We start from the raw sequence: 22,605 nt of genomic DNA, 5'->3' as shown, positions 1-22,605 counted from the left end.
ACAGTAATTTTTACTATCTGGACCAGAAGATATTAGACAGAGTACACTATTCTCCTTGTGAAGCCAAGGAACTAATCTAGGATTAATCGCATTTGTCAATTTAATGTGTAATGAATATAATTCTTGATTAATACACTGCTGGATAACTTGGCAATATGTTGAATAGTGTGAATGAAGTCTAACTCTTGTGACCAAGAGTCTGGTATCACAAGGGAAATAAAATAAATAGAAGAAACCAAATGCAACACAATCATCAAGATGTATACAAGTCTTAGTTAAACAAGCTCTTGTCCTCTCTTTTTCCTTATTGAATTAGTCTAAATTCTCTGGGGTATGGACTGTCTCACTCTGTATTTCCAAGAAGTCTTTAACACTCTTGTGGATGTTCAAAAATAATAAGGATCGTGATAATAAAGTAATTTGAAAATTGTGAACAATTGTTTTGTCGTGATGTCTGATTTTTGGGTCAATTTTAAACCAATGGTTTTATTTCTTTTTTAATTTGACTTTCTTTAATACTGCATCATAAACACATAAGCTAAATTGAGTCACTCTGAACTTAAAATACCTCAAAACCCCCCAAAAACAAACAAGCAGAAAAACCCAGAGGATTACCTTTTGCTTCTAGTTCCATTTTCTTTTTCTTTGCCCATATGTTATGGTAGTTTTCAGCCATCATTTCAGCCATTGCCTTAAGAAAATGGAGAAGTTAATGATTTATATTATAATGGCTCATCTCAAAGAAAGGTAATTTTTCAGTTTATACTTAATATCAAGATATTGTAATGTAGGTGATATATAAAATTACATTTAAATGTTCAATTGCAAACTGTCATTTTTATTGATTAGTCAAACTGACAAATCTGGAACTCAACAGCCAAACCCAATACAGTTATTTCTTCTGCACTGATTTTCTCCCTCAACCTTGCACAAAGACCAAAGAAACCAATTTTGTATGAAGTACTGCATCAGGCTGGGCAATGGAATCCATCCCCAAAGCTGCAGGTAAGCACAGAACCTTTCGCCCTATGCTCCTCCTGCTCCAGCACTTTGTCTGTAGTGGATCAGCAATGACTTTGCACCTCTTACATGGGTGTTTTCTATTCACTGGATCCAGGTAATTGTGGATCTACTGCCACAATCTCAATTGCACTTCTCATTCCTGTTAGGGGACTGGAGAGCTCCCATATAGGCTGTACCCTTAGATGCTCTTGTATCCCTGGGGTGAGGCAAATTTGCCCTTCTTGTTTTAATGTTCATCTCATCACTGTTTTAATATGTCTTGATTAATGTTGTAATACATGTTTGGGTTCCACATTTCTCAGCAGTAGAGGGAGCTATAATGCGGCTGTCCGGGCAGGCTCTGCATGTGACCATTACAAGCCAGGTGTATAACTTGAGAGAGATGGGGTGGGGTTAAGTGCTTTTACATGTTGAGAGATGACAGACTGAACAGAGAGGAAGGTTTGTCTGCTCGCATCTGGTACGCCTTGCCCAGCAGGAAGTGAGATTGCTTACTTTACTTATTGTATTGTAGCTTAAGAGCATTCATTTGGATTCTATTGTAGTTTTCAATAAATAGTTAAAACCTACCTGGGTCTCTCAAACGTAATTGAATTGCTCTAGGGGGAAGGGCAGTTTGTAATATTCCTTTTGTGCTATGGTATGTAGACGTGATGCGCAGTTCCTATTGCTTTCAATGCAATGTTTCATTGCTCATATTTGAAAACCAGTGCACTCATTTAGGGGACTAACTGTGAATTTAGATCAGGCCTGCACAAGTCGTAAAGCGGCAAGGGCTGAAACCCACCGGCCCCGCCAAAACACACCCTCACACACCACCCAGCCCCTCCGAAACACCCCGTCCCTATATTACTGCACACAGCAGTACCAAAAATTAAAATACTCGCCGCTCGCCTCCTCACCCCACCCTGAAGTATAAAGCCTCACCGCCACTGCCCACCCACCCACTCGGCTCGTCATTCCCCCATGAAATTAGGGGAGGGGAAAAGGGGGACAGTTTGAAGGGATTTTCTGGGGCTATGAAGGGGAGGGGAAAGGGGGGCAGTGTGAAGGGATTGGATGTGACTGTCCAACACACAAACACAGGGGCCACAGGGAGCCCGGGGGGAGAGGGGGGTAGCAGTGTGATAGGGGGCGGGGAGGGAGAAGGTCCCTGGATCAGGGAAGGGGGAGCAGTCGGGGCAGGGCAGGTGCAACACACACCCCTCTCCCCCTGGGATTTCCTGGCTGCCCACAGACAGTTCAACACCCCCCCCCAATCACTACGGAGGCTGCCCTGGGACCAATCAGTGCAGTAGCCACCCCACCCCCAACTGAAGGGGGCAGCTTGGGTGGGGTGTCTCGGCTCTGCCCCCCCCCCCAAGCTGCAGCTCGAGCCCAGGCACTTACCGGCTCCGCCTCGTGCCCAGCGCTTTCCGCCTCAGCGGGCACCGGAAGTGACACACCCACTGTACGCCAGGCGGGGGGAGCGGGAGACGGAGACATGTGCGGTTCTGGCCGTTAGGGCGGCTGGATCGTGGCACGCGCGGGGCTGTGAGACGGGCCCCCTCCCCCCGGGCACGGGGTGAACCCAGCAGCCCCACCCCACCGCTTGCCACACAGTGAGCCCACGCAGGTCACATGCAGCCTGGGGGCCGCATGTTGTGCGGGCCTGATTTAGATGCAAGCTTGAAAATTTTGGCCATAACCTGTCTTCATACTAAGACAATCTCTAGGAAAAGATGGGTATATTAGAGCACCTTCTTAGGACAAAAAACATCATTTATATATATTTAATTTAACAATTCCAAAAATCCAGACACCAACTTTTTACTACAGTCAAAGTAGTTGCCTTCCCAAAAGCCACCAACTTAAGTCAAAGTTGGAGTATGTAGGCTAAGTTCTTATTTAAGATACATTAAAACCTCAAAAAGAGTTACATCAAACCGAATCACAACTCATATTTACCCCTTATCTCTCTCAAATGCATTGCTCATGTGCCTGAAAATTACTAGAAAAATTGCAACCGGACATAATGATGCAAATGAGATTTTAGTTACATTTGTTTAGTTCTGGTGATATTATTGATTGCGGAACAAAAGTAGGCTTCTAACCAAAAGCTAGCTTCAAACATAACTGGTGAAACTAGCTACTCGCGATCATAAGGACAGTCAGCATTGAATTCTAACTCACTGGATGGCTGTAAACAAAGGGGAATTATCAGTGACAAATGGCAGATAATGTGGTGTAAAATAATGAGCATGGGATTGGTATTCCCAAAGTCCTGAATTCTAAATTTAGTTCTAGTTCTAATGCCAGTTATTTGCAGTTTGGCCATGGGTAAATCACTTAGCTTCTCTGCTTTAAGTTTCCCAAGCTGTAATCGTGCAATAAATGCTTATCTACATCCCAGCAGTAGTGTGAGGGTTAACTAATGTTTGTATGGCTTTTTTAATATGCAAAGTCCTGTATAAGTGCTAAGCATAGTTATAATAATGAAGATGCATCTATTTGGGGTAAGTCCCCAGTGGAATGCTGCAGGAACTAGTATGACTCAATTTTATTCAAATTCTTTAGAAACTATTCATAAGTTTAATGGCTTACTAGTTAAAAGATAGCAATGATACTTAATTGGGAGGAATTGCAAACTCCAGGCAAAGATACACAGAAACCTACAGTGGTTAGGAATAGAGACTGGAAACAACAAAATAATATTTAACCTGAGAAAATTCAGCTTGAGACATTGGGGAAAAATAAGCTAAAACACAAATATTCAAAGTGACAAAGATATTGAACTTGGAAAGCAGAAATGCCAAAAGACAGCTAGGATTGGTAGTGGACCTGAAACTAGATCTATTAGAACACTGCAATCCAATAGTTTATCCACTAAGTGATATTTTAGGATTGCATATGTAAAAAAAAAAAAAAAATCATCAGAGAGACCAGATAATAGTGCCACTTCATACAACTCTGTATTAATGCATTCAGTTCAAGCATCTCAATGCCAGAAATACACAGAAAATTCAGAGAATAATAATAAACATTATGAATAAGCCAGAGGGATATAACTAAAATACAGACAAAAACCTAATTATGTGTAGAGTGACCATATGACAGCCAAAGGAGAGATTATGATAATCTACCAGTGCTGTGTGTCTGACCTGTGTTCAGTAAACTCCAGAGCAGGAGAGAAAATACTTCCCGGAGTCACAGGGGATATTAATTAGAAGTAATTGCATGTAATTAAGGGGAAAAAATGAAATAGCAACAAATCATATATTTTAAGACTCCTGTGTCAATACTTATTATGAAACTTAGGGTACGTCTACACTACGGGTTTATTTCGAATTTACATAAACCGGTTTAGCAAAACAGATTGTATATATCGAGTGCGCGCGGCCACACTAAACACATTAAATCGGTGGTCTGCGTCCACGGTCCGAGGCTAGCGTCGATTTCTGGAGCATTGCACTCTGGGTAGCTATTCCGTAGCTATCCCACAGTTCCCGCAGCCTCCCCCGCCCCTTGGAATTTCCGGGTTGAGATCCCAGTGCCTGATGGGGCAAAAATCATTGTCGCGGGTGGTTCTGGGTAAATGTCGTCAGTCACTCCTTCCTCTGGGAAAGCAACGGCAGACAAGCATTTCATGCCTTTTTTCCCTGGATTGCCCTGGCAGATGCCATAGCATGGCAACCATGGATCCTGTTTTGCCTTTTGTGACTGTCACCGTATGTGTACTAGATGCCGCTGACAGAGGCGATTCAGCAGCGCTACACAGCAGCATGCTTTTGCATGACAACAGAGATGGTTACCAGCCATACGGTACCATCTACCATACCATAAATTGGTAATAAGATGATCATGGTTACCAGTCCTTTGGCACTGCACCATTTGCTGCTGTCATAAGTGCCCCTGGCTGAGATCAGCCAGGGGCACAAAAGCCAAAATTGGGAATGACTCCCTGAGTCAATCCCTCCTTTTTGGTATCTAAAAATAGAATCAGTCCTGCCTAGAATATGGGCAAGTGTACTAGAGAACCACTGTATCATAGAACCAGAGAGCACAGCTGCTCTGTGTCAGATCCTGCAGAAATTATGAGCTGTATGCTATTCACAGGGGGTGCTCCTGCAACAACCCCACCTGTTGATTCCGTTCTTCCCCCAGCCTTCCTGGGCTACCGTAGCATTGTCCCCCCACTTGTGTGATGAAGTAATAAAGAATGCAGGAATAAGACACAGTGACTTGTTAGTGAGAAATGAGTGGAAGGCAGCCTCCAGCTGCTATGATAGTCCAGACAGGACATTAAGCAGTGTGGAGGAGAGGAGCCCAGCATCCCACTGCTAGTCCAGGGGCAACTGAATCTTTTCTTTACACATGAAGGGTGGGGGCTGATGGAGCTCAGCCCCCTGTTGCTATGATGAAGACGGTTACCAGCCATACTGCACCATCTACCAGGAAAAATTAGGAGCAGGCGCCCTTGATCGACCTAACTGATGCTAGTCGGCATGGTTACCAGTCCTTTTGCACTGCCCCATGTGCCAATAGGCTGATGATGACAATGGATATCAGCCTTATTGTACCATCAGCCACCCACAGTGGGGAGGGAGCAAGGAAGTTGGTGTTGAGTGCTGCAGCATCACGTCTATCTGCAGCATTCAGTAAAGATAGGGTGACATGTAAAAGAGTCAAGAGAGGATTGTTTTCCCTTTCACTTCTGGGGGTGGGTGTGGGGGTGCGTAAATTGTCGAGCTATGCCCTGACCCACCGCGGACACTGTGTTTGACCCTAGAAGATAACTTTTATTTTACATAAATCCACAAAAGAAAATTTAATGCATTTATATTTTTTTAAACTTAACTACAATAAGACTTACATGCAGATCTCTGGAGAGGGTAACGTTGCTCATGTCGATAGCTCGAGGGCTGTAACCATGGGCAGCGTCTACAGACACCTGAATGATCGATGTGCAAAAAAGCAATGAAGTATTACAAATACTAGGTCCTAATAGATTCATGTCACCTAGATAGTCTAGGCAATCAACCAGCTAAAGAAAAAGGAAACTTGAGGTAGAAAGGAGCACTTACATATACATTGGCAGAAAAACGGAGCATTACATGAGAGTTACTTGAGTTTTCTTTTCTTTTTTTGCCTGACAGCAGTAATACTAAAAATGGAACAGATTAACTGGAACCAGGGGTAGATTTAAGAATGCAGATTAGTCAGATAGTTACAATGCAAACATTGCCAGTTATTTCCAGAGAAAGGTCACAATCAGGCAAAAATCTCTTTTGCTTAAATAGAAGTTTTGCCTGAACAAAGATTTCAGATTTGAGCTCAGTGTGAAAAATACTGTATTAAAGAATTATGACCAAACCACCAAGTTTTGTATAGAATTTATTCTAAAAAAGTAGAGATGGACCTGAATTAAAACCACAGATCCCAAACGCTGGGGGAAGTTCAGACACAGATCTGGGTTAAAACTTTGCAGTTCAACCCCATCGCTACAAAAGACAGTGAAACCCAAACAAGTAAACCCATTCTGTATTTCTCTACTCAGAAAACACTATCCTCTGGGAAATTCTCTCCCCTTTGTCACAGAATCTCCTATAGGACATCTTCAGAATACAATGGCTGGTGCAAGAGGTGTGGCTGGGATGTCCTATGTCTTGGCAATCCCTGGCAACCATATCAGCTCCTCGGAGCCGCCTAGGGTGACCAGACAGCAAGTGTGAAAAATTGGGACGTGGGTGGGGGGTAACAGGAGTCTATATAAGAAAAAAATCCCAAAATCAGGACTGTCCCTATAACATCTGGTCACTCTAGAGCTGCCACTAGTCAATGTAAATTACAGCAGCCTTAAAGGTACTCTAATATACCCCAAGAACTAGCTCGGCACTCAGTGGCCAGTACTGAGGGGGAAGACAAAGGACACATTTATATCACAACCCTGCCCCGAAGCTATGCCAAGCACTACTACAAAGCTGCCAAGGAGCCTAGCCTGTATGCAGAAATTGATATTGAAGCTATATTGTCATTTCTACAACCTTTTGTATTGACAAAATACTGAATCCATATTAACATTTCACAATGACAAAAGCCAAATACTTAAGCAGTATGTTTAACCAGAATTGAGTTCTCTCTGATTACCCAAGCATGACTTTAGAAATGGACTTCAAAATCCAGATGAATTCAACAATGTGTCAAAAAGCCATGATATTTTCTCTCAAACTTGTGTTCTAGGACAGTGTATTTGATTGTGAAAAGACCAGATTTTAGTATTGATAAGAGATTTGCTTTCTTGAATTTTCTTCAAGAACACACTAACACAAAGGGGATAAGGCCAGACAGTGAGATACCAGTAACTAGCTCCGTGACTATGCTTACTAAACAGGGCTTTGGAGCAGAGGCCAGAGCTGAAGCGCAGAGCAGCTCCGGAGCAGTGGAGCTGCAGGTTTTTGACTGGAGTTGGAGCGGAGCCGGAGCACAGCTCCAAAGCCCTGATTCCTAAAAGTACAGTATTGGCAAAAAAAGAAATCCTCAGTACTATTGTTAGAACCTTTAGATTAGGAATGATTGGAAATTTTGCCAAAAGTGTTTTTGATGGAAAACTGAGCACTGATTCAGATTTTCAAATGTGAAAGTTAAAAAACACAAAAAAACCCCCAAAAAAACCCCACAAAAAAACCCAGTCATTTCTGTGATTGGGTCTAAAATAGCATCAGTCTTCATAATGACACTTACGTCTTCTGAAAATATTTATATTTATGTACTGGAGAGTCAATGGACCCCTTTGAAAAATGCCTCCTGTTGATCCTTAAGAATATCTTTTAGGACAGTGTATTTAGAATGATACACACAACTTCTATGAACAACAGACTGAAAACATATTACTTCATTTCTCACTGACACAAAATAATGTTTTTCTAATGACAACAGTTCAAACAGCACTGTACGTAAGAATGGCCACACTGGGTCAGACCAATGATCAGTCTAGCCTATTATCCTGTCTTCTGACAGTGGACAGTGCCAGATACATCAGAGGGGATGAACAGAACAGGGCAATTATAGAGTGATCCATCCCCTGTCATCCAGTCCCAGCTCCTAGCAGTCAGAGGACACCCAGAGCATGAGGTTGCATCCCTGACCATCTTAGCTAATAGCCAATGATGGACCTATCCTTCATGAACTTATCTACGGTAATTGTTTTTTGAGGACAGTTATTATTTTGGCAACAGGTTAACTGTGCATTGTGTGAAGAAGTACTTCCTTATTTTTGTTTTAAACCTGCTACTATTTTCATTTGGGTGACCCCCTGTTTTTTGTATTATGTGAGAGGAATTAACATTTACTTTCTCCACACCATTTATTATTTTAAAGACCTCTCTCATATCCCCCCTTAGTCATCTCTTTGTGAAGCTGAACAATCCCAGTTTTTTTAATCTCTCCTCATATGAAAGCTGCTTCATGTCACTCATCATTTTTGTTGCCCTTCTCTGTACTTTTCCAATTCTAATATATCTCTTTTGAGATGGAGTGAGCAGAACAGCATGAGTATTCAAAGTGTGAGCATACCATGGATTTATATAGTGGCATTATGATATTTTCTGTCTGATTATCTATCCCTTTCCTCACATTCTTAGCTTTTTTGACTGTTGCTGCACATTGAGAAGTTGTTTTGAGAGAACTATCCACAATGACTTCAAGATCTCTTTCTATAGTGGTAACAGCACATTTAGATCCTATTGTTTTCTATGTGCAGTTGGGGTTATGTTTTCCAATGTGCCTTACTTTGCATTACATTACCATAAATAGTAACATAACTGACTCTAAACAAAGTGAAAAAAATAATAAATTGCATTAATTTTTCAATCTCAATTTTAAAAAAATGTTGAATACCAAATTACGTGGGAAATACTCTGTAGGGAGATCTAACCAACTGGACATTTTCAGCTTGTTAATTCAGTCTTTTTGAGATGTATTTTTTATTTACACAAAGTTTTCTTGTTTTTTTTTTAAACCACAAGCATTTTTTCACGCTGGCACAATTTGTAAGCATGGTAACAGATTTTGCTTAGACTTTCATGTTTGGGCTATGGCCGAACAGGGAACATTACAACTGAAAAGGAGAGTTTTCAGGAAGTTTTGAGCATGTGAAACAAGAGATTAATAGACATGTGAACTTTAGCTTCAAGCGAGTGCTATAATAAAGGCACATGGGGGATGCTCAAGAACATCCCAAGTAGATTTTGACACTTGCATTTTAAATACACGATCACAGTAAAAAGACAGGCACACACACAATATCAGTACATAGTCATTAATAAAATGGCTTGATGCCTAACACAGTACTCACCTGACTTGTCTGAGATATGCGACGTGTCCGATTATAAAGGGCCATACTATCTCCCTCCCTTGTCCTTTCAATCCGCCATCCCCAAGCTAGCATGGTTTTCAAAGATTCCTTGATTGGCCACCGATAAATTTCTTTTTCCTAGGGGAAGTACACATGGGAGTGACTGATGATTATATAACTGAGTGGAATAAAATCTGATGCATTATTACTAGCCCTCTGCCCTGTTGTGTAGCACTGCAAATTTACATCCATTGAGACAAATTGCAAACAGTCTGCAGTGGAATAGAAACAGCAAAGAAACCGTCTGTGCATAGATAAGGAGGCCAATTAAGAGAAATAGTAACGGCAACTATTTATTCCCAAATCACTTATGTGAACCAAATCATATGGACATGTGATATATGAACTTTTTCAGTCTCATGGATGAGTAAGGCTACGTTTCAGTCACGGGTATTTTTAGTAAAAGTCACGGACAGGTCATGGGCAGTAAACAAAAATTCATGGCCTGTGACCTGTCCATGACTTTTACTATATTCCCAACTAAAACTTCGGGAGGACTGCCCGGGGATGCCATGGGTGCTGGGGGAAGGTGGCCTGGGTGCTTGGGGTTGGGAGGGGGTGGGCGCCGGCCCACAGCCCGGGACCCCTGCTGGTGCTGGAGGGGGAAAGGGCGGCCGTGCATGGCCCAGGACCAGGTGATGGAAGGGGGGTTGGTGGGGCCGGCAGGCTTCCTAACTGGCTATGTGCCCTCCCCCCCACACACACTAGCAGAGTTTGGGTGTGGGAGGGGGCAGCGGGTTGGGGCCCAGGATAGGGTGAGGCAGGCTCTAGGCAGCGCTTACCCAGGGGGCTCTCCGAAAGTAGTGACATCCCCCACTCTTAGCTCCTAGGTGGAGGAATGGTCAGGCAGCTCTGCGTTCTGCCTCCACCTGCAGACACCATCCCTGCAGCTCCCACTCTCTGGGAACTGCCCCTGCAGTGGCCAGTGTCACTGGCGCAGGGGCTGCCTGAGCTGCCCCTGAGCCAGGCGCACCGGCCGCAGCATATGTCATGAAAAGTCATGGAGTCCGTGACAAACTTGCAGCCTTACGGATGAGTTATGCAGAAGAGGTTTGGCCCTGCCGTGGCCTCAGAATCAGAGGGCTGATGGTGATAATGACAGTGCATTGTGCTAGCACACTCTAATATGAATATAAAGGTGACAAGAATTGTTAATTATCATGTGTACCAAGGTACTTTTTCTAGTCCTTGAAATAAACACCAGACCAAACTAGACAAAGGCTATGTCTTCACTGATCGAAAAGGCATGTTTTTATTGTGGGATAACGAAAACACGTTTGCTATCACACATTGTAAAAACATAGTGGAGACAATGCACTTTAGTTTTACCACAAGGTAAACTCAGTGAGGTCAATTATGATTGGGGGCTATGGTGCTGACCTCACCTAGCTATCTTGCAAGAAAAACTACAAGTGTTTTGTCTCCACTTAGGATTGCACAGTGAGGTAACAATCACATTAGTTATCTTGCTGTGTAAAACAAAACAAAACAAAAAACATCTTTATGTCAGTGAAGACAAAGCCAAAATGCCAAATTTCACAAACAGCCAGTGGCCTCTTATCAAAGATAGAGAAACAAATGTTTAGAAACACCTGTGTAATGAAGAATGAACAAATTCCTCACCTTTTCTGATAATAGTTTATATTGTTTCATTAATGGCTGCACCCTGGAAGACTCAGAATATGTTTCACCATATATCCATCCATTTGCAAACTGAAAAAAGTGAAGGAAGAAAGGAAAAAGCAGCAGGAATATGAAGAAAGAATCATCAGAATTCTTATATTTATTTACTTATGAAAAGGAATGCTTCTGTAAGACTTTTTTTATTCAAGTCCAATTTTTTTGTACCCTTTCCCACCAGCCTCTCACAACCTAACCTCCTGCCCCCCCAACCCCCCCCCCCCCACGAATCAGTTAGGTACAGTGTCATTTTTACTTCTGAATGTCCAGACTTTTGTTATTTTATCACAACATTTATGTTAACTTAAAGTAAATACATTTGAATATACTTTCTTAGTTACTATTCTGCCAGGGTGTCTGTATGAAAAGAGACAACACTCTTTGAGGCATAGAGAGCAGATTTTAACACCAAGCCTGTGGTTTTTACAGAGATATAAAATATCTTTTGAAAAAGTAAAACAAAGTTTGAAGTAACAAAACGACTTAAAAATCTACCAATTACATTTTTCTCAAATGCTGTAAAAGTTAAAACACACACACACAAACACAAAATGCTGGTATGTTCAAGATCTGACCAGATGAGTGCAGTTATAGAATTCCTGAAAAACGCAACTCTAAGATAAAAATGATGATACAGTCTTAGCCAGACATCTGATGTAATGTGACAACAATCTCAAAAACTTGAGTAAAAACTTAAGTAGAATCCTCAGAAAATATCCATAATATTCTGAATGCATTTTGATATGAAAATAATATAACGTTACCTTTTCCATTGACCATTTATCATGAGAATGTTCTGCATATTTGTTAATGAAATATTCTAGCTTTTCAGGAATTGTAATACTGAAAAAGAAAAGAACATGTTTCAATACATTATATACGTTATAATTTGAAAGGGTTCTTTTTAAAGAAAATTTCTGAAAAACTATAGAGCACTATATATTTCCAGTTAGAGTGTACTGTTGTGCTGGCTTCCCCATACAGATTCTGATACAAAACCCACTGAAATCAGTGAAAAGTCTCCTATAGGCTGCAGACATATCAGTTGGAATAGACAGAGGAGGAGAAAGACCTGGGTGTATTAGTTGATCACAGGATGACTATGAGCCACCAATGTGATGAGGCCATGAAAAAGGCTAATTTAGCAATCCTAGGATGCACCAGTAGATACAAAAAAATCTTAGTACCATTATACAAGGCACTGATGAGACCACATCCGGAATACCATGTGCAATTCTGGTCTCCCATGTTTAAGAAAAATGAATTCAAACTGAAACAGGTGCAGAGAAGGGCTACTAGGATGATCCGAGGAAGGGAAAACCTACTTTATGAGAGGAAACTCAAAGAGCTTGGCCTGTTTAGCCTACCAACAGAAGGCTGAGGGGAAATATGATTGCTGTCTATAAATACATCAGAGGGATAAATGCCAGGGAAGGAGAGGAGTTATTTAAGGTAGGTGCCAATGTTGATAAAAGAACAAAGGGCAATAAACTGGCCATCAACAAGTTTAGGCTTTAAATTAGATGAAGGTTTCTAACCAACAAATGAGTGACATTTTGGAACAGCCTTCAAAGGGGAGCAGTGGGACAATAAACTTAACTGGCTTTGCGACCGAGCTTGATAAGTTTATGGAGGGGAGGTTGTGATGAGACTGCCTACAATGCCATGTGGCCTATCAGCAACTGCTAGCAGGAAATATCCCCAATGGCTGGAGATGGCACACTAGATGGGGAAGACTCTGAGTTACTACAGGGAATTCTTTCCCAGGTGTCTGACTGGTAGGTCTTGCCAATGTGCTCAGGGTCCAACTAATTGCCATATTTGGGGTGGGAAGGAATTTTCCCCTAGGCCATATTTTCAGAGACCCTGAGAGTTTTTTGCCTTCCTCTGCAGCATGAGTCACTTGCAGGATTAAACTAGAGTAAATGATGGATTCTCTGTAACCTGAAGTCTTTAAATCATGATTTGAGGACTTCAGTAACTCAGCCACAGGTTATGTGTCTATTACAGGAGTGGGTGGGTGAGGTTCTGTGGCTTGAGATGTGCAAGAGGACAGACTAGATGATCACAATAGTCCCTTTTGGCATTAAAATCTATGAGTATAATGACTTACAAAATGTACTGAAGTTTTCTGATATGGGTTTAGATTATTAACATCAACTTATTTGTGTTTTAAAATATATTTCAGTTCCTATTTTCCAGAAATACAGTGCATATTATATACATAATGTAAATTCACTGTCAACCACCTCTTGTTAAAGCATATTATAAACCTGTAAATTTCATTATGTAATTGAAATACGGGAGTTTATAGCCACTAAAAAAGGTACAAATTTCAGATCCCATTGAATACCTAAAAGCCAGTCAATATGAAAAATAAAAAAATCAATAAAATCAATACGCAAATAAACTAGCAATCTTTCAGGTGTGCAAGAGGGTACTGAAGTTGAAGTTGATTTACCACTACAGGAAGAGCAGTAATACTTTTCTTCCAAACAAAAACAAATACTGTAGAACAGTGGTCACCAACTGGTCAATCGTGATCGACTGGTTGATCCTAGAGGATCTCCCAGTCGATCGCGATCTCTGGCAACACAGTGGGGCTGCTGCTAAGACAGGCTCCCTACCTGCCCCGCCCCCACGCTGCTCCCGAAAGCAGCCACACAGCCCCACGAATGGGGTGCAGGGCTCTTGCAGAGAGGGGCAGTGCGCAGAGCCACGTGCCAAACACCCTCCCATCCAGAGGCCACAGGGGTGCATTGGTCCCTTCCAGGAGCGGCGTGGGGCCGAGGCAAGCAGGAAGCCTGCCTTAGCAGTAAGTGCTGCCCAGCAGAAGGCCGCACCCCAAACCCCAGCACTAAGCCCCTTCCCAGAGCTAGCACCCTAAAGCAGCCCTGAACCCTCTCCTGGAGCCAGCACCCCAAACCAGCCTGAGCCCTCTCCCAGAGCCAGCACCCTAAACCAGCCCTGAGCCTCCTCCTGGAGCCAGCACCCTGTACCCCCTCCTGCACCCTGACCCCTCCCAGCACCTCAACCCCAGCCCCGACCCCCCTCCCAGAGCCAGCACCCTGTACCCCCTCCTGCACCCCAACACTCTGCCCCAGCCCAGAGTTTCCTCCTGCACCCCAACCCCCAGCCCAAAGTCCCCTCCCATGCGAACCCCTTGGCTCCAGCCCAGAGCCAGCATGCCTTCCCAAACCCCAAACCCCCTACCCGAGCCCAGAGAAAGTGAGTGAGGTTGGAGGAGAATGAGTGATGGGGGGTGGGGGAACGGAGTTAGTGGGGTGGGAATTTGGGGATGGGGCAGGGCCGATCCAGGGTTGCCCTTAAATTCAAGAAGTGATCTTGGGCGTAAAAAGGTTGGAGACCACTGCTATAGAACATTTTCTAATGAACAATTTATCATACAAAGCAGTTTCCTACACTTGTGTTCTTACAAAAGAATAGGAAAATTGCTTATTGATAATTGTTTGTCCTAGTACCCTCTTCTCCCATTCTATGACAGCAAATTAAGGGATAGACAATGTTATAGTGCCATCTACTGGGAAGCAAGGAGAGTCTGTCCTTTAATCCTTTGTCATAGGATCAGAGAAAAGAGAGATGTACAACAGTAATTATTCCAAGTAGTTAACAATTAGTGTAGTACTGTGCAAAAATGTATCCAGGTACCAAATAGGAAGAAGCCACAAAAAAAATCATCATGTGCACTCAGCAGGGTGTTGGGTTTGGGTTTTGGGGGGGGGGATGGGGGGCACGATATAGTACTTTGTAAATATAACAAATTGCAGCTGCAGTTAAGGCTGCAGCAATATCACCTATAATCACTTCTGAAGAGGGTCAGAAATGGTTAGCACTTAGATGGGGGACTGGCAGGTAAACAGCTCATGACTGAGATGATATTGGTAAGGCAATACTTTTGAACCAATACTACACCAATGCCTTAATATGGCACTAAGGGGAAACTGTGATGCTTGAGATGATGTCTTTTGAAAGAGGTTAAAAACCAGTCTTGACAAATCTTGGTCCTTGAAAGTCCCATAACAACACTTTTTCACAGCCAGGATTGTGGCCACCAGGGAGTTGGGCAAACACTAATTATTTGGTTATTTATATTCTGTCTACCTAAAATTCACCTCCCCCCTCAATATCAACTGGATAAAGCTATCTTCATTTCATGTCCTAAATGGTTGTGTAAGGCTGTTATATAGTTAGACACTTAGCACACTACACCTCACAGGTGATTGTCCTTTAGTGGTGTGCAACATGATTCCTCTATTCAGGGCTAGATTGTGGCTTTTGCAGCCACCATCACCTTATGGGTGCATGTGTGCATAAGCCCAGTGCACCAGTGGCAGTGATTCGGGGTATTCTGCCTGTTGAGTGCTGAAATAGACAGAATGCCTATAAGGGTGCTTGCGAAGCCATGCCTAGAAGTGATCTTGTTGAAGAGGTAGTGTGTGGTCTTATTTCTGTCAGGCTTGTATTACCATTGTATGTGCAGAAGTATGGGGCTATGGCCACATCCAGGATGTTAAATCCACTTGAGCTTTGTGCACTTGGGGTGCATAGAATCACCGGCTCTTGCACTCATAGGACACATGGGTGGGATTCTGGCTGCCCATTGCAAAGATGTGGCAAGCTAAAGAGAGGGCTCCTTCTGCCCACTCCCCCCTTGGCACACCTGTGCAAAACAGCCAGAACGTGGCCTGTAGCTTGGAATCCTTCCAGATAAAAAGGCTTTACATAAATGTACAATCACCACCACATTTTGCAGAGTAAAATTTAAGCGTCAGTCGCAGGAGTTTAGTACTTGGCTCCCATTAACTATTAATTATTATTTACTTTTACAACTCCCAAAAGTGTGCTAGGTGCTTCCTAGAACAAATGGGTTCAGGTAGTTTAATTTCCAGGCTGAAAATTTATCTCACTTGTGGTAAGGTGCCCAAGGAATATATAGTGAACCACTTGTGGCTTTCATGTTTTACAACCAAATAAGCCCCCCATTTTATCTTAAGGATGGTAATTCAAGATGGGCATGTAGTTATGTGTTTTCTGTACTACCATATTTCAATTACAGGCTTAAACTGTTCATGGTAAAAATGAGCTGCAACAGAAAAAGTTCATACTTTGAGGTATCAACAGGTTGTGGGTTAAAGTTCCCATCTGAATCCATTGAAGCCTGTTTTTCCATCATACTGACATAATTGGATTCCATGTAGTCTGGGGGTAAAGCTCCTGCAACTGCACTCAGGCAGGGCAAAGCCAGTTTGAACAGTTCCTGTTCATACTTCTGTGGAGAAACATGAGATAAAAAGACACAGTGTTGAATGGAGATTGTTTCCATTATTGCTGAAACTGATTCATCATTATAGCCATACATGAAACCAAATTGTCATGGAACAACTTTTTTACTCAATGTGAAATAGAATCTCAGTTCTGAAAATAAAAGAAACTGACGTCTGAACTACAATGAAATACTACTGACTACTGAAGCTAGACTTAGGACCAAATCCTGCTTTCATTGAAGTCGATGGAAAAACAATTATTCACTTTGGTGGGAGCCAGACTGGTCCCTCACAGGGTGCCAGAACAGAGTAAAGCAGAGGAATATCCAACACTTGTCCAAGAACCTGGATTTTCTATACCAAATGGCTTCCCATCATGGTGAAATCCTCATCAGGTTGGGGAAAAAAAACACTGTATAATGTCCAAATGTATTATCTAGTCTTGTTGAGCTAAGGTATAGACGATATTTCAAAGAGAGTTTAGCTGATGTTTAAAATTTTTAAATAATCATGAAAAAAATAGCTGTAATAAACATTTGCGTGATTTAAATTTATTAAATTACCCAGTATTTTTTTCCTTCCAAGGAGGAAAAAAGCCCCGAAGAGATAATATGATGACACTTATAACAAATTAAACTTAATTTCTAGATGCATTTCATTAGTGCTACTATAGTGTATAAAATAGGGCCTGATCCTACAAGCTCGTACTCATATAAGTAGTCCTTATTACAGTGAGTGAGTCCATGGAACTGAAAGGTCCTATTGTGTCAGCAAGAATTAAGTATGCTTCCCCTCTTAGTCTATAATGGCCACTGCAAAGTTAACCTTTGTCTTGTTAACCTTCAGGACACACTACAAGGCCCAATTTTCCACATTACCTGTGATGAGATAGGTGATGGGAAGGACTGAATAGAGGTGGTGTAGGACTCTGGTGGGGATTTGGTGGAGAGGTGAATTAACATTTGTTATATTAATGCTGTTGCTGCATTAATTGATTTCATCTGTGGTAACAGATGGGTTTGTGTATCGGTGTGTTTTTTAAAGACTGTCAAGGGCAGATCATTGGAAGGGCTCTTTTACTGTACAGTAATAAGAAGTCATATAAACAAAAAGACAGATAAAATGTAAGGGTATGCAAGATTGGACCCACATAGGATTGCATGGATACCATTTTATTTTTTTTAATCATTATATTTATCAAGGAAGCAGCATATTCCTTGACAAATTGTTAAACCTAAGCATTTTGAGGATCTTATAAGTATACACTATTATTAGCTATTTGATTAAATAGTATTAAAACCACGTAGATTTAGCACATTCTGTTTGCCACATAATCTGTTGTGCATGTAATTGATGCAGAAGAATTTATAATAAAATTACATAATTTTGATGTCATTAACTCAAGTTTGAATAGAATACTTTGAATAGAAATGATCAGCCTACATTGTAATCATGGAGAACTACATAGAAATTACCTTTTGAGACAGGGCATCAAAAATACCCCAGAACAACTTTCTGGATAAATGAAGTTCTTCTTCTGATGCAGCACCAAAGTTGCCCCACCCACCTGACAGGCAATAATACTTCCAGCATCTTTCATAATGATTTGTCAGCAACTAGAACACAAAATATTTTGAAAGCATCCAAAATATATAACATAAACACAATCAATTATTTATCCTGACATTCAAACACTATACGATCCACACAATAATTACACGAGAACAATCTCTCAATTCATTCAAGGAGTTCATGTTCTAATCTACTATTTGCCTTTAGAATCCAATACAGCAGTGGTCCCCAACCTTTCTGTGACCAGTAGCACATTCATGTTTTCAGAAGAGTGTGGCAGGCGCCAACAATTTTTCAAGGCTTATTTTGTATTTGTACATTAAATAATACAAAAAACCATCATATTTAATATTACATAATATATGAATCCAGAGAGAAGCCGGAGAGAAGCCGCGAGAACAGAGAACACCGGTGCCCGCAGCCCCAGAGTACTCTGTCCCCAGCAGGTGCGGGGGCCCGGATTCTCTCCCCTGCGGGGCACTAGGCAGGCCCCGCACCTGCTGGGAACAGAGAACACTGCGCCCGCAGCCTGAGTTATCTGTCCCCAGCAGGCGCAGGGCTGCAGCTTCTCTCCCCTGCTGGGCACTAGGTGGGCACACATAAATGCCCCAGCGGGCGCCATGGTGCCCGCGGGCACCACGTTGGGGACCACTGCAATACAGAAAATTCTTAATAATTATTACAATTTTACAATGGAGGCTAAGCATTTTAAAGTTTTCCCAATTCTTAATATTCTGTAATTTTTTTATATTTCAGATGAATGTTACCGCTTAAGCATGAGAAAGAAGGTGAGGTCTTCACCCTATTGAAGTCAATGGCAAAGTTCCAACAGACTTCAACAGAGCCAAGATATCACCCCGAGTGTTTGCATCCTGCATTTTATTCTGGACTCTACCAATGACTGCTGCAGGAAGAAAAGACAAGACTTCAGGAATGAGATTTAACTAGGCAGCAAAATTATTAAGCAATAACTCATCCAGTGCAGGTCATCCTTCCTTCTGTAATCCATACAATTTGGTAAAAGGCTTCTGTCAACCTCCAACCCCTTTCTTCTGCCTGGTTCCAGAATCCTCTTGTATGAAGGATAAGTGGGTAGGGAAGAAGGGGTTGTCTCCTCACTATACTGGACATTAGGAGTCCCATCCCCAATCTCCACCTTCTTTAGAAGCTGCCTTCTCCTAACTGTCTAGTGAACAAGCATTTGCACTGGACACCTGCAAAATGGTGACAAAATGAATTTAAAAACCTAACCTCTTTCCACCAGATCCCTGGACTGCTGAGAGGAAACTGAAAAAAACCTACATTGCCCAGGCCAATTTGGCACCAAGGGAAAAATTCCATCCCAATTCCCAAAATACAGGAAGGCCCAAAAACCTGGTCTTCCTCTAATTCCAACTGGCAGAAATGGGGAGCTTTTTCTCAGGTCACAGAATGGTACCCTGGACAGGGGCGGGAAGGGTTTATAAGCCTTCTCTTGGGTGGACAGGGGCTAGTAAGTTTATGTTGCCTCCTTCTGACTCATCCATCAGCCAAAGGGTCCCCCTCTTCTCATCCTCAAGTCCACAAAGAGACTGAGTTCCCATGAGGAGGGGAAGAAAGGAGGAAGAAATCTTTAAAGGGGTCAAGAGATTTGTTTTCCTCCCTGCTGGTCCAGGCAAAGCCTTTCCACCTCTGAGGCTGAGGAACGGGGAGCATTTTGTGACCTCTGTCCAAACTGTTCACCTGTGAGGCACTGAGTTTACCCACCTGAAAAACAGGTATAAATAATACTTACACCTCGTGTATCTCAAAGATGTATTCTTAAACTTAATTGAGATAAAGTGCTTTGAGAATTTAGATGAAAGATGCTATACAAAGGATAAATAATTATTTTAATCCTTCATGATTCTCTTAAAAACTGAACATTAAAGCTGCTCAGAGAAATAAACTCCTTGAAACATGGCAATTTTTGCTTTTAACTTTAACATTGATAGTAAAAGTTGAAAACAGAAGTGTGATAAATAAACAAATAGTACAGAAATCTAGGAATGACAGTCAGGTGTACAGCCTGCCTTTCTGTTGGGTCACCTAGATGTGCACACTCCACTCCCAACAAACCTATACATTCACAGCGAAGGGAAAACAGAGTCTTTGTGTCAAAAATGGCAAGGGCTGCAGGGCTGTCACGGCAGTGGTCTTGGCCCAGCTCCCCAATCTGGGCATTGTGACCTGGGGCAGATTTGGCAGACTACTGAGGAGAGATTTGTGTCAATTGTATTTAAAGAGGTACAAATCATTGAATTTCCATACCCATGACTTTAACCACCTTTTCCCTGAACTTCACCCACCATTTCCCCTGAACTTCTAACTTTACTAAATTTACCATGGCAGTGCCGTGATTTTTTATAAAGAATGCTGTGACAAATCTGCAGCTCTAATAATGGCAACGTTATCATTAAATATTCCTAAGAGCATGTATGGGTGTGTTTTGGGAAGCAGTACTGTTAGAGATATGGTACAGTGAAAACTTAACTAAAATGTTGCAGTGTCAAAATGAGTTATGTGACAGATAGGAGGAGACTAAAAATAATTTGTATTAAATAATAAGTATTTTTTTATAAGTGGTCCAAAACATTACGTTCAACACAGGCTGCTGGAGATTATTTTATTTCTGCACATAATTTACTTTCTATACAATATTTTTGTTTCTCAGAAACCCTGGGGCAGTCTTAAATCTAAAGAAGTTATTTGAGAGCAGCATACCATTTATCATCCTGAAGGCATACTGATAGCGTTGTTCTATGACAGAAGTTCTTAACCTTTTCCATACCATGACCCTATCTTACAACAGCAAAGAGTTTCAGGACTCCCCTTTCCATCTGGCTATAAATGAAAGGAAGGGTGGTCAGAGTCCCTTGGACCTGTTTGCCCCACCCTGAAGGTCATAACCCCCAGACTGAGAATGTATGTTCTACGAAACTTTTCTGAAAAGCAACAAAAGTGAATTCTTGATATTTTGAAATTGCCTTCACGAGAAGGCAAGCACCTATAAAGTAAATTTTTTTGTCAGCTCTGCAAAAGTTGCTGTGTCAGACTCTTAAGAGCAATAACAGAGCATCAGGGCGCTGCATATTTTTTTTAAATTATCAGAAAGAAGAGAAGTGGCATTATAAAGGAATAATTCCATTGTGTCTGGAATACACCTTTTAGAAGGCTCTTGGTCCCTATTTTCATTCTATTTTAGGCCTGGTCTACAAGGGGGTGGGTGGGGGAGGAGGGCGGATCGATCTAAGATACGCAACTTTAGCTACAAGAATAGCGTAGCTGAAGTTGACGTATCTTAGATCAACTTAGATTGACTTCCTTCGCGTCCTCGTGGCGCGGGATCGACAGCCGCCGCTCCCTCATCGACTCTGCTTCTGCCTCTTGCCCTGGTGGAGTTCCAGAGTCAATGGGGAGCGTGTTCAGGAATCGATGTATCGCGTTTAGGCGAGACGCGATACATCGATCCCCTATAGATCGATCATTACCTGCCGATCCGGCGGGTAGTGTAGACATACCCTTAGTCTTCTGGGCTGAAATTCTGAGATTATTAGAGGTTCAAAATAATGTCACTCATGATGTATTGTCACTAAAGTGGAGGACTCTTTAGAATAGCTAAAGAATAGTTCTTGGCATGGAAGTTAAACAACAGATATATCATTCTCTCTTTACAGGAGAGTTCCAGGGCATAAAAGAAAAATACTAAGCTAGATTTTTTTTATTCAATTTCAACAATCCTGCAGAGAAGAAAAAAAAGTTCCATAGATAGATGACTCCACCTACCGGAAAGTAAACAAACAAAATATTCTGAATTACAGCCAGTATACAAGGCACCAGACCTTCATCTTCTCATAAGTCAGAACGAATCACAAGACACAAAACTGAAAATATATAGTACATTATAATAGAGATACTACATTCAAAGTTATAACTCCCTGGAATCTTCAGAAAGTCCTGCAGAGGAGGGAGGGAGGGAGGATTTTGACCACAACCAAAATGTAACTATATATTTGTAGCTGAGGTGTACTGCGCTCCCATGGATTTAAAAAGCAAACCCAATGTTGTATTTTCAGAACTAAACAAAGATCAAGATATGTAATGGGAAGCACCTAAATCTTCATCACACCTGTAGCTGAGACAGATATAACAATTTCCTGCCATATCTTTGGGACACCTTATTGAATTAAGTTTAAGTATCGTTGGCATCCATTCTATTAAATTAATGAATTAGTGTTATTGTGGGGCGAGACTGTATGTAACCTCTTGAGGAGGGGGATGTGACAGATGTGAGAACTGGGGATTCAAAGGACTACATTAAACAATGTGCCAGAAAAGAATGGACTTTTTGGAACAAAAAGCGTTAAGTGGTTTTCCTGGGGAATATCTAGGGGGAGGTGAATGCAAATCCCTCAACTCCAGTTATGCAAAACCCCAGTCTTTTGCAGCTATGCCCTGTCTGCTGCTGATCTAATTACTGAAGACCAAGATCAAAGGCTTCAGCTGTAAAAAGAAATGGCAGTCTGGCGGGCTGAGGATACCACAGTGTAGGCAAGAAACTCTGCAGCCTGGAAAACCCCCAGTCAAGAGGGAGAGAGGCATAAGTCTCTACCCAAGAGAGGTGACAGATGAAAT

The 22,605-nt window shown here is 41.9% G+C and overlaps 1 protein-coding gene across 1 annotated transcript in view; it reads right to left on the bottom strand.

Annotated features, from left to right (window-relative positions):
* The window catches only part of RYR2 (ryanodine receptor 2), a gene marked incomplete at its 5' end in the record, with an annotated part of 534,914 nt that overhangs the window by 199,379 nt on the left and 312,930 nt on the right, over nucleotides 1–22,605 (bottom strand). The window contains 7 exons of the mRNA XM_045010317.1: nucleotides 616–691; nucleotides 5,876–5,953; nucleotides 9,356–9,493; nucleotides 11,039–11,128; nucleotides 11,860–11,938; nucleotides 16,222–16,385; nucleotides 17,856–17,996. Coding sequence (XP_044866252.1) covers nucleotides 616–691; nucleotides 5,876–5,953; nucleotides 9,356–9,493; nucleotides 11,039–11,128; nucleotides 11,860–11,938; nucleotides 16,222–16,385; nucleotides 17,856–17,996 — 766 coding nt within the window. The remainder of the gene's footprint in view (nucleotides 1–615; nucleotides 692–5,875; nucleotides 5,954–9,355; nucleotides 9,494–11,038; nucleotides 11,129–11,859; nucleotides 11,939–16,221; nucleotides 16,386–17,855; nucleotides 17,997–22,605) is intronic.

Source organism: Mauremys mutica, chromosome 3 (genome assembly GCF_020497125.1).
Source record: "Mauremys mutica isolate MM-2020 ecotype Southern chromosome 3, ASM2049712v1, whole genome shotgun sequence".
In the NCBI taxonomy this organism is placed as follows: Eukaryota; Metazoa; Chordata; order Testudines; family Geoemydidae; genus Mauremys; species Mauremys mutica.
Note: the sequence above shows the minus strand (reverse complement) of the source record. Positions and strands in the feature narration are given on the sequence as shown.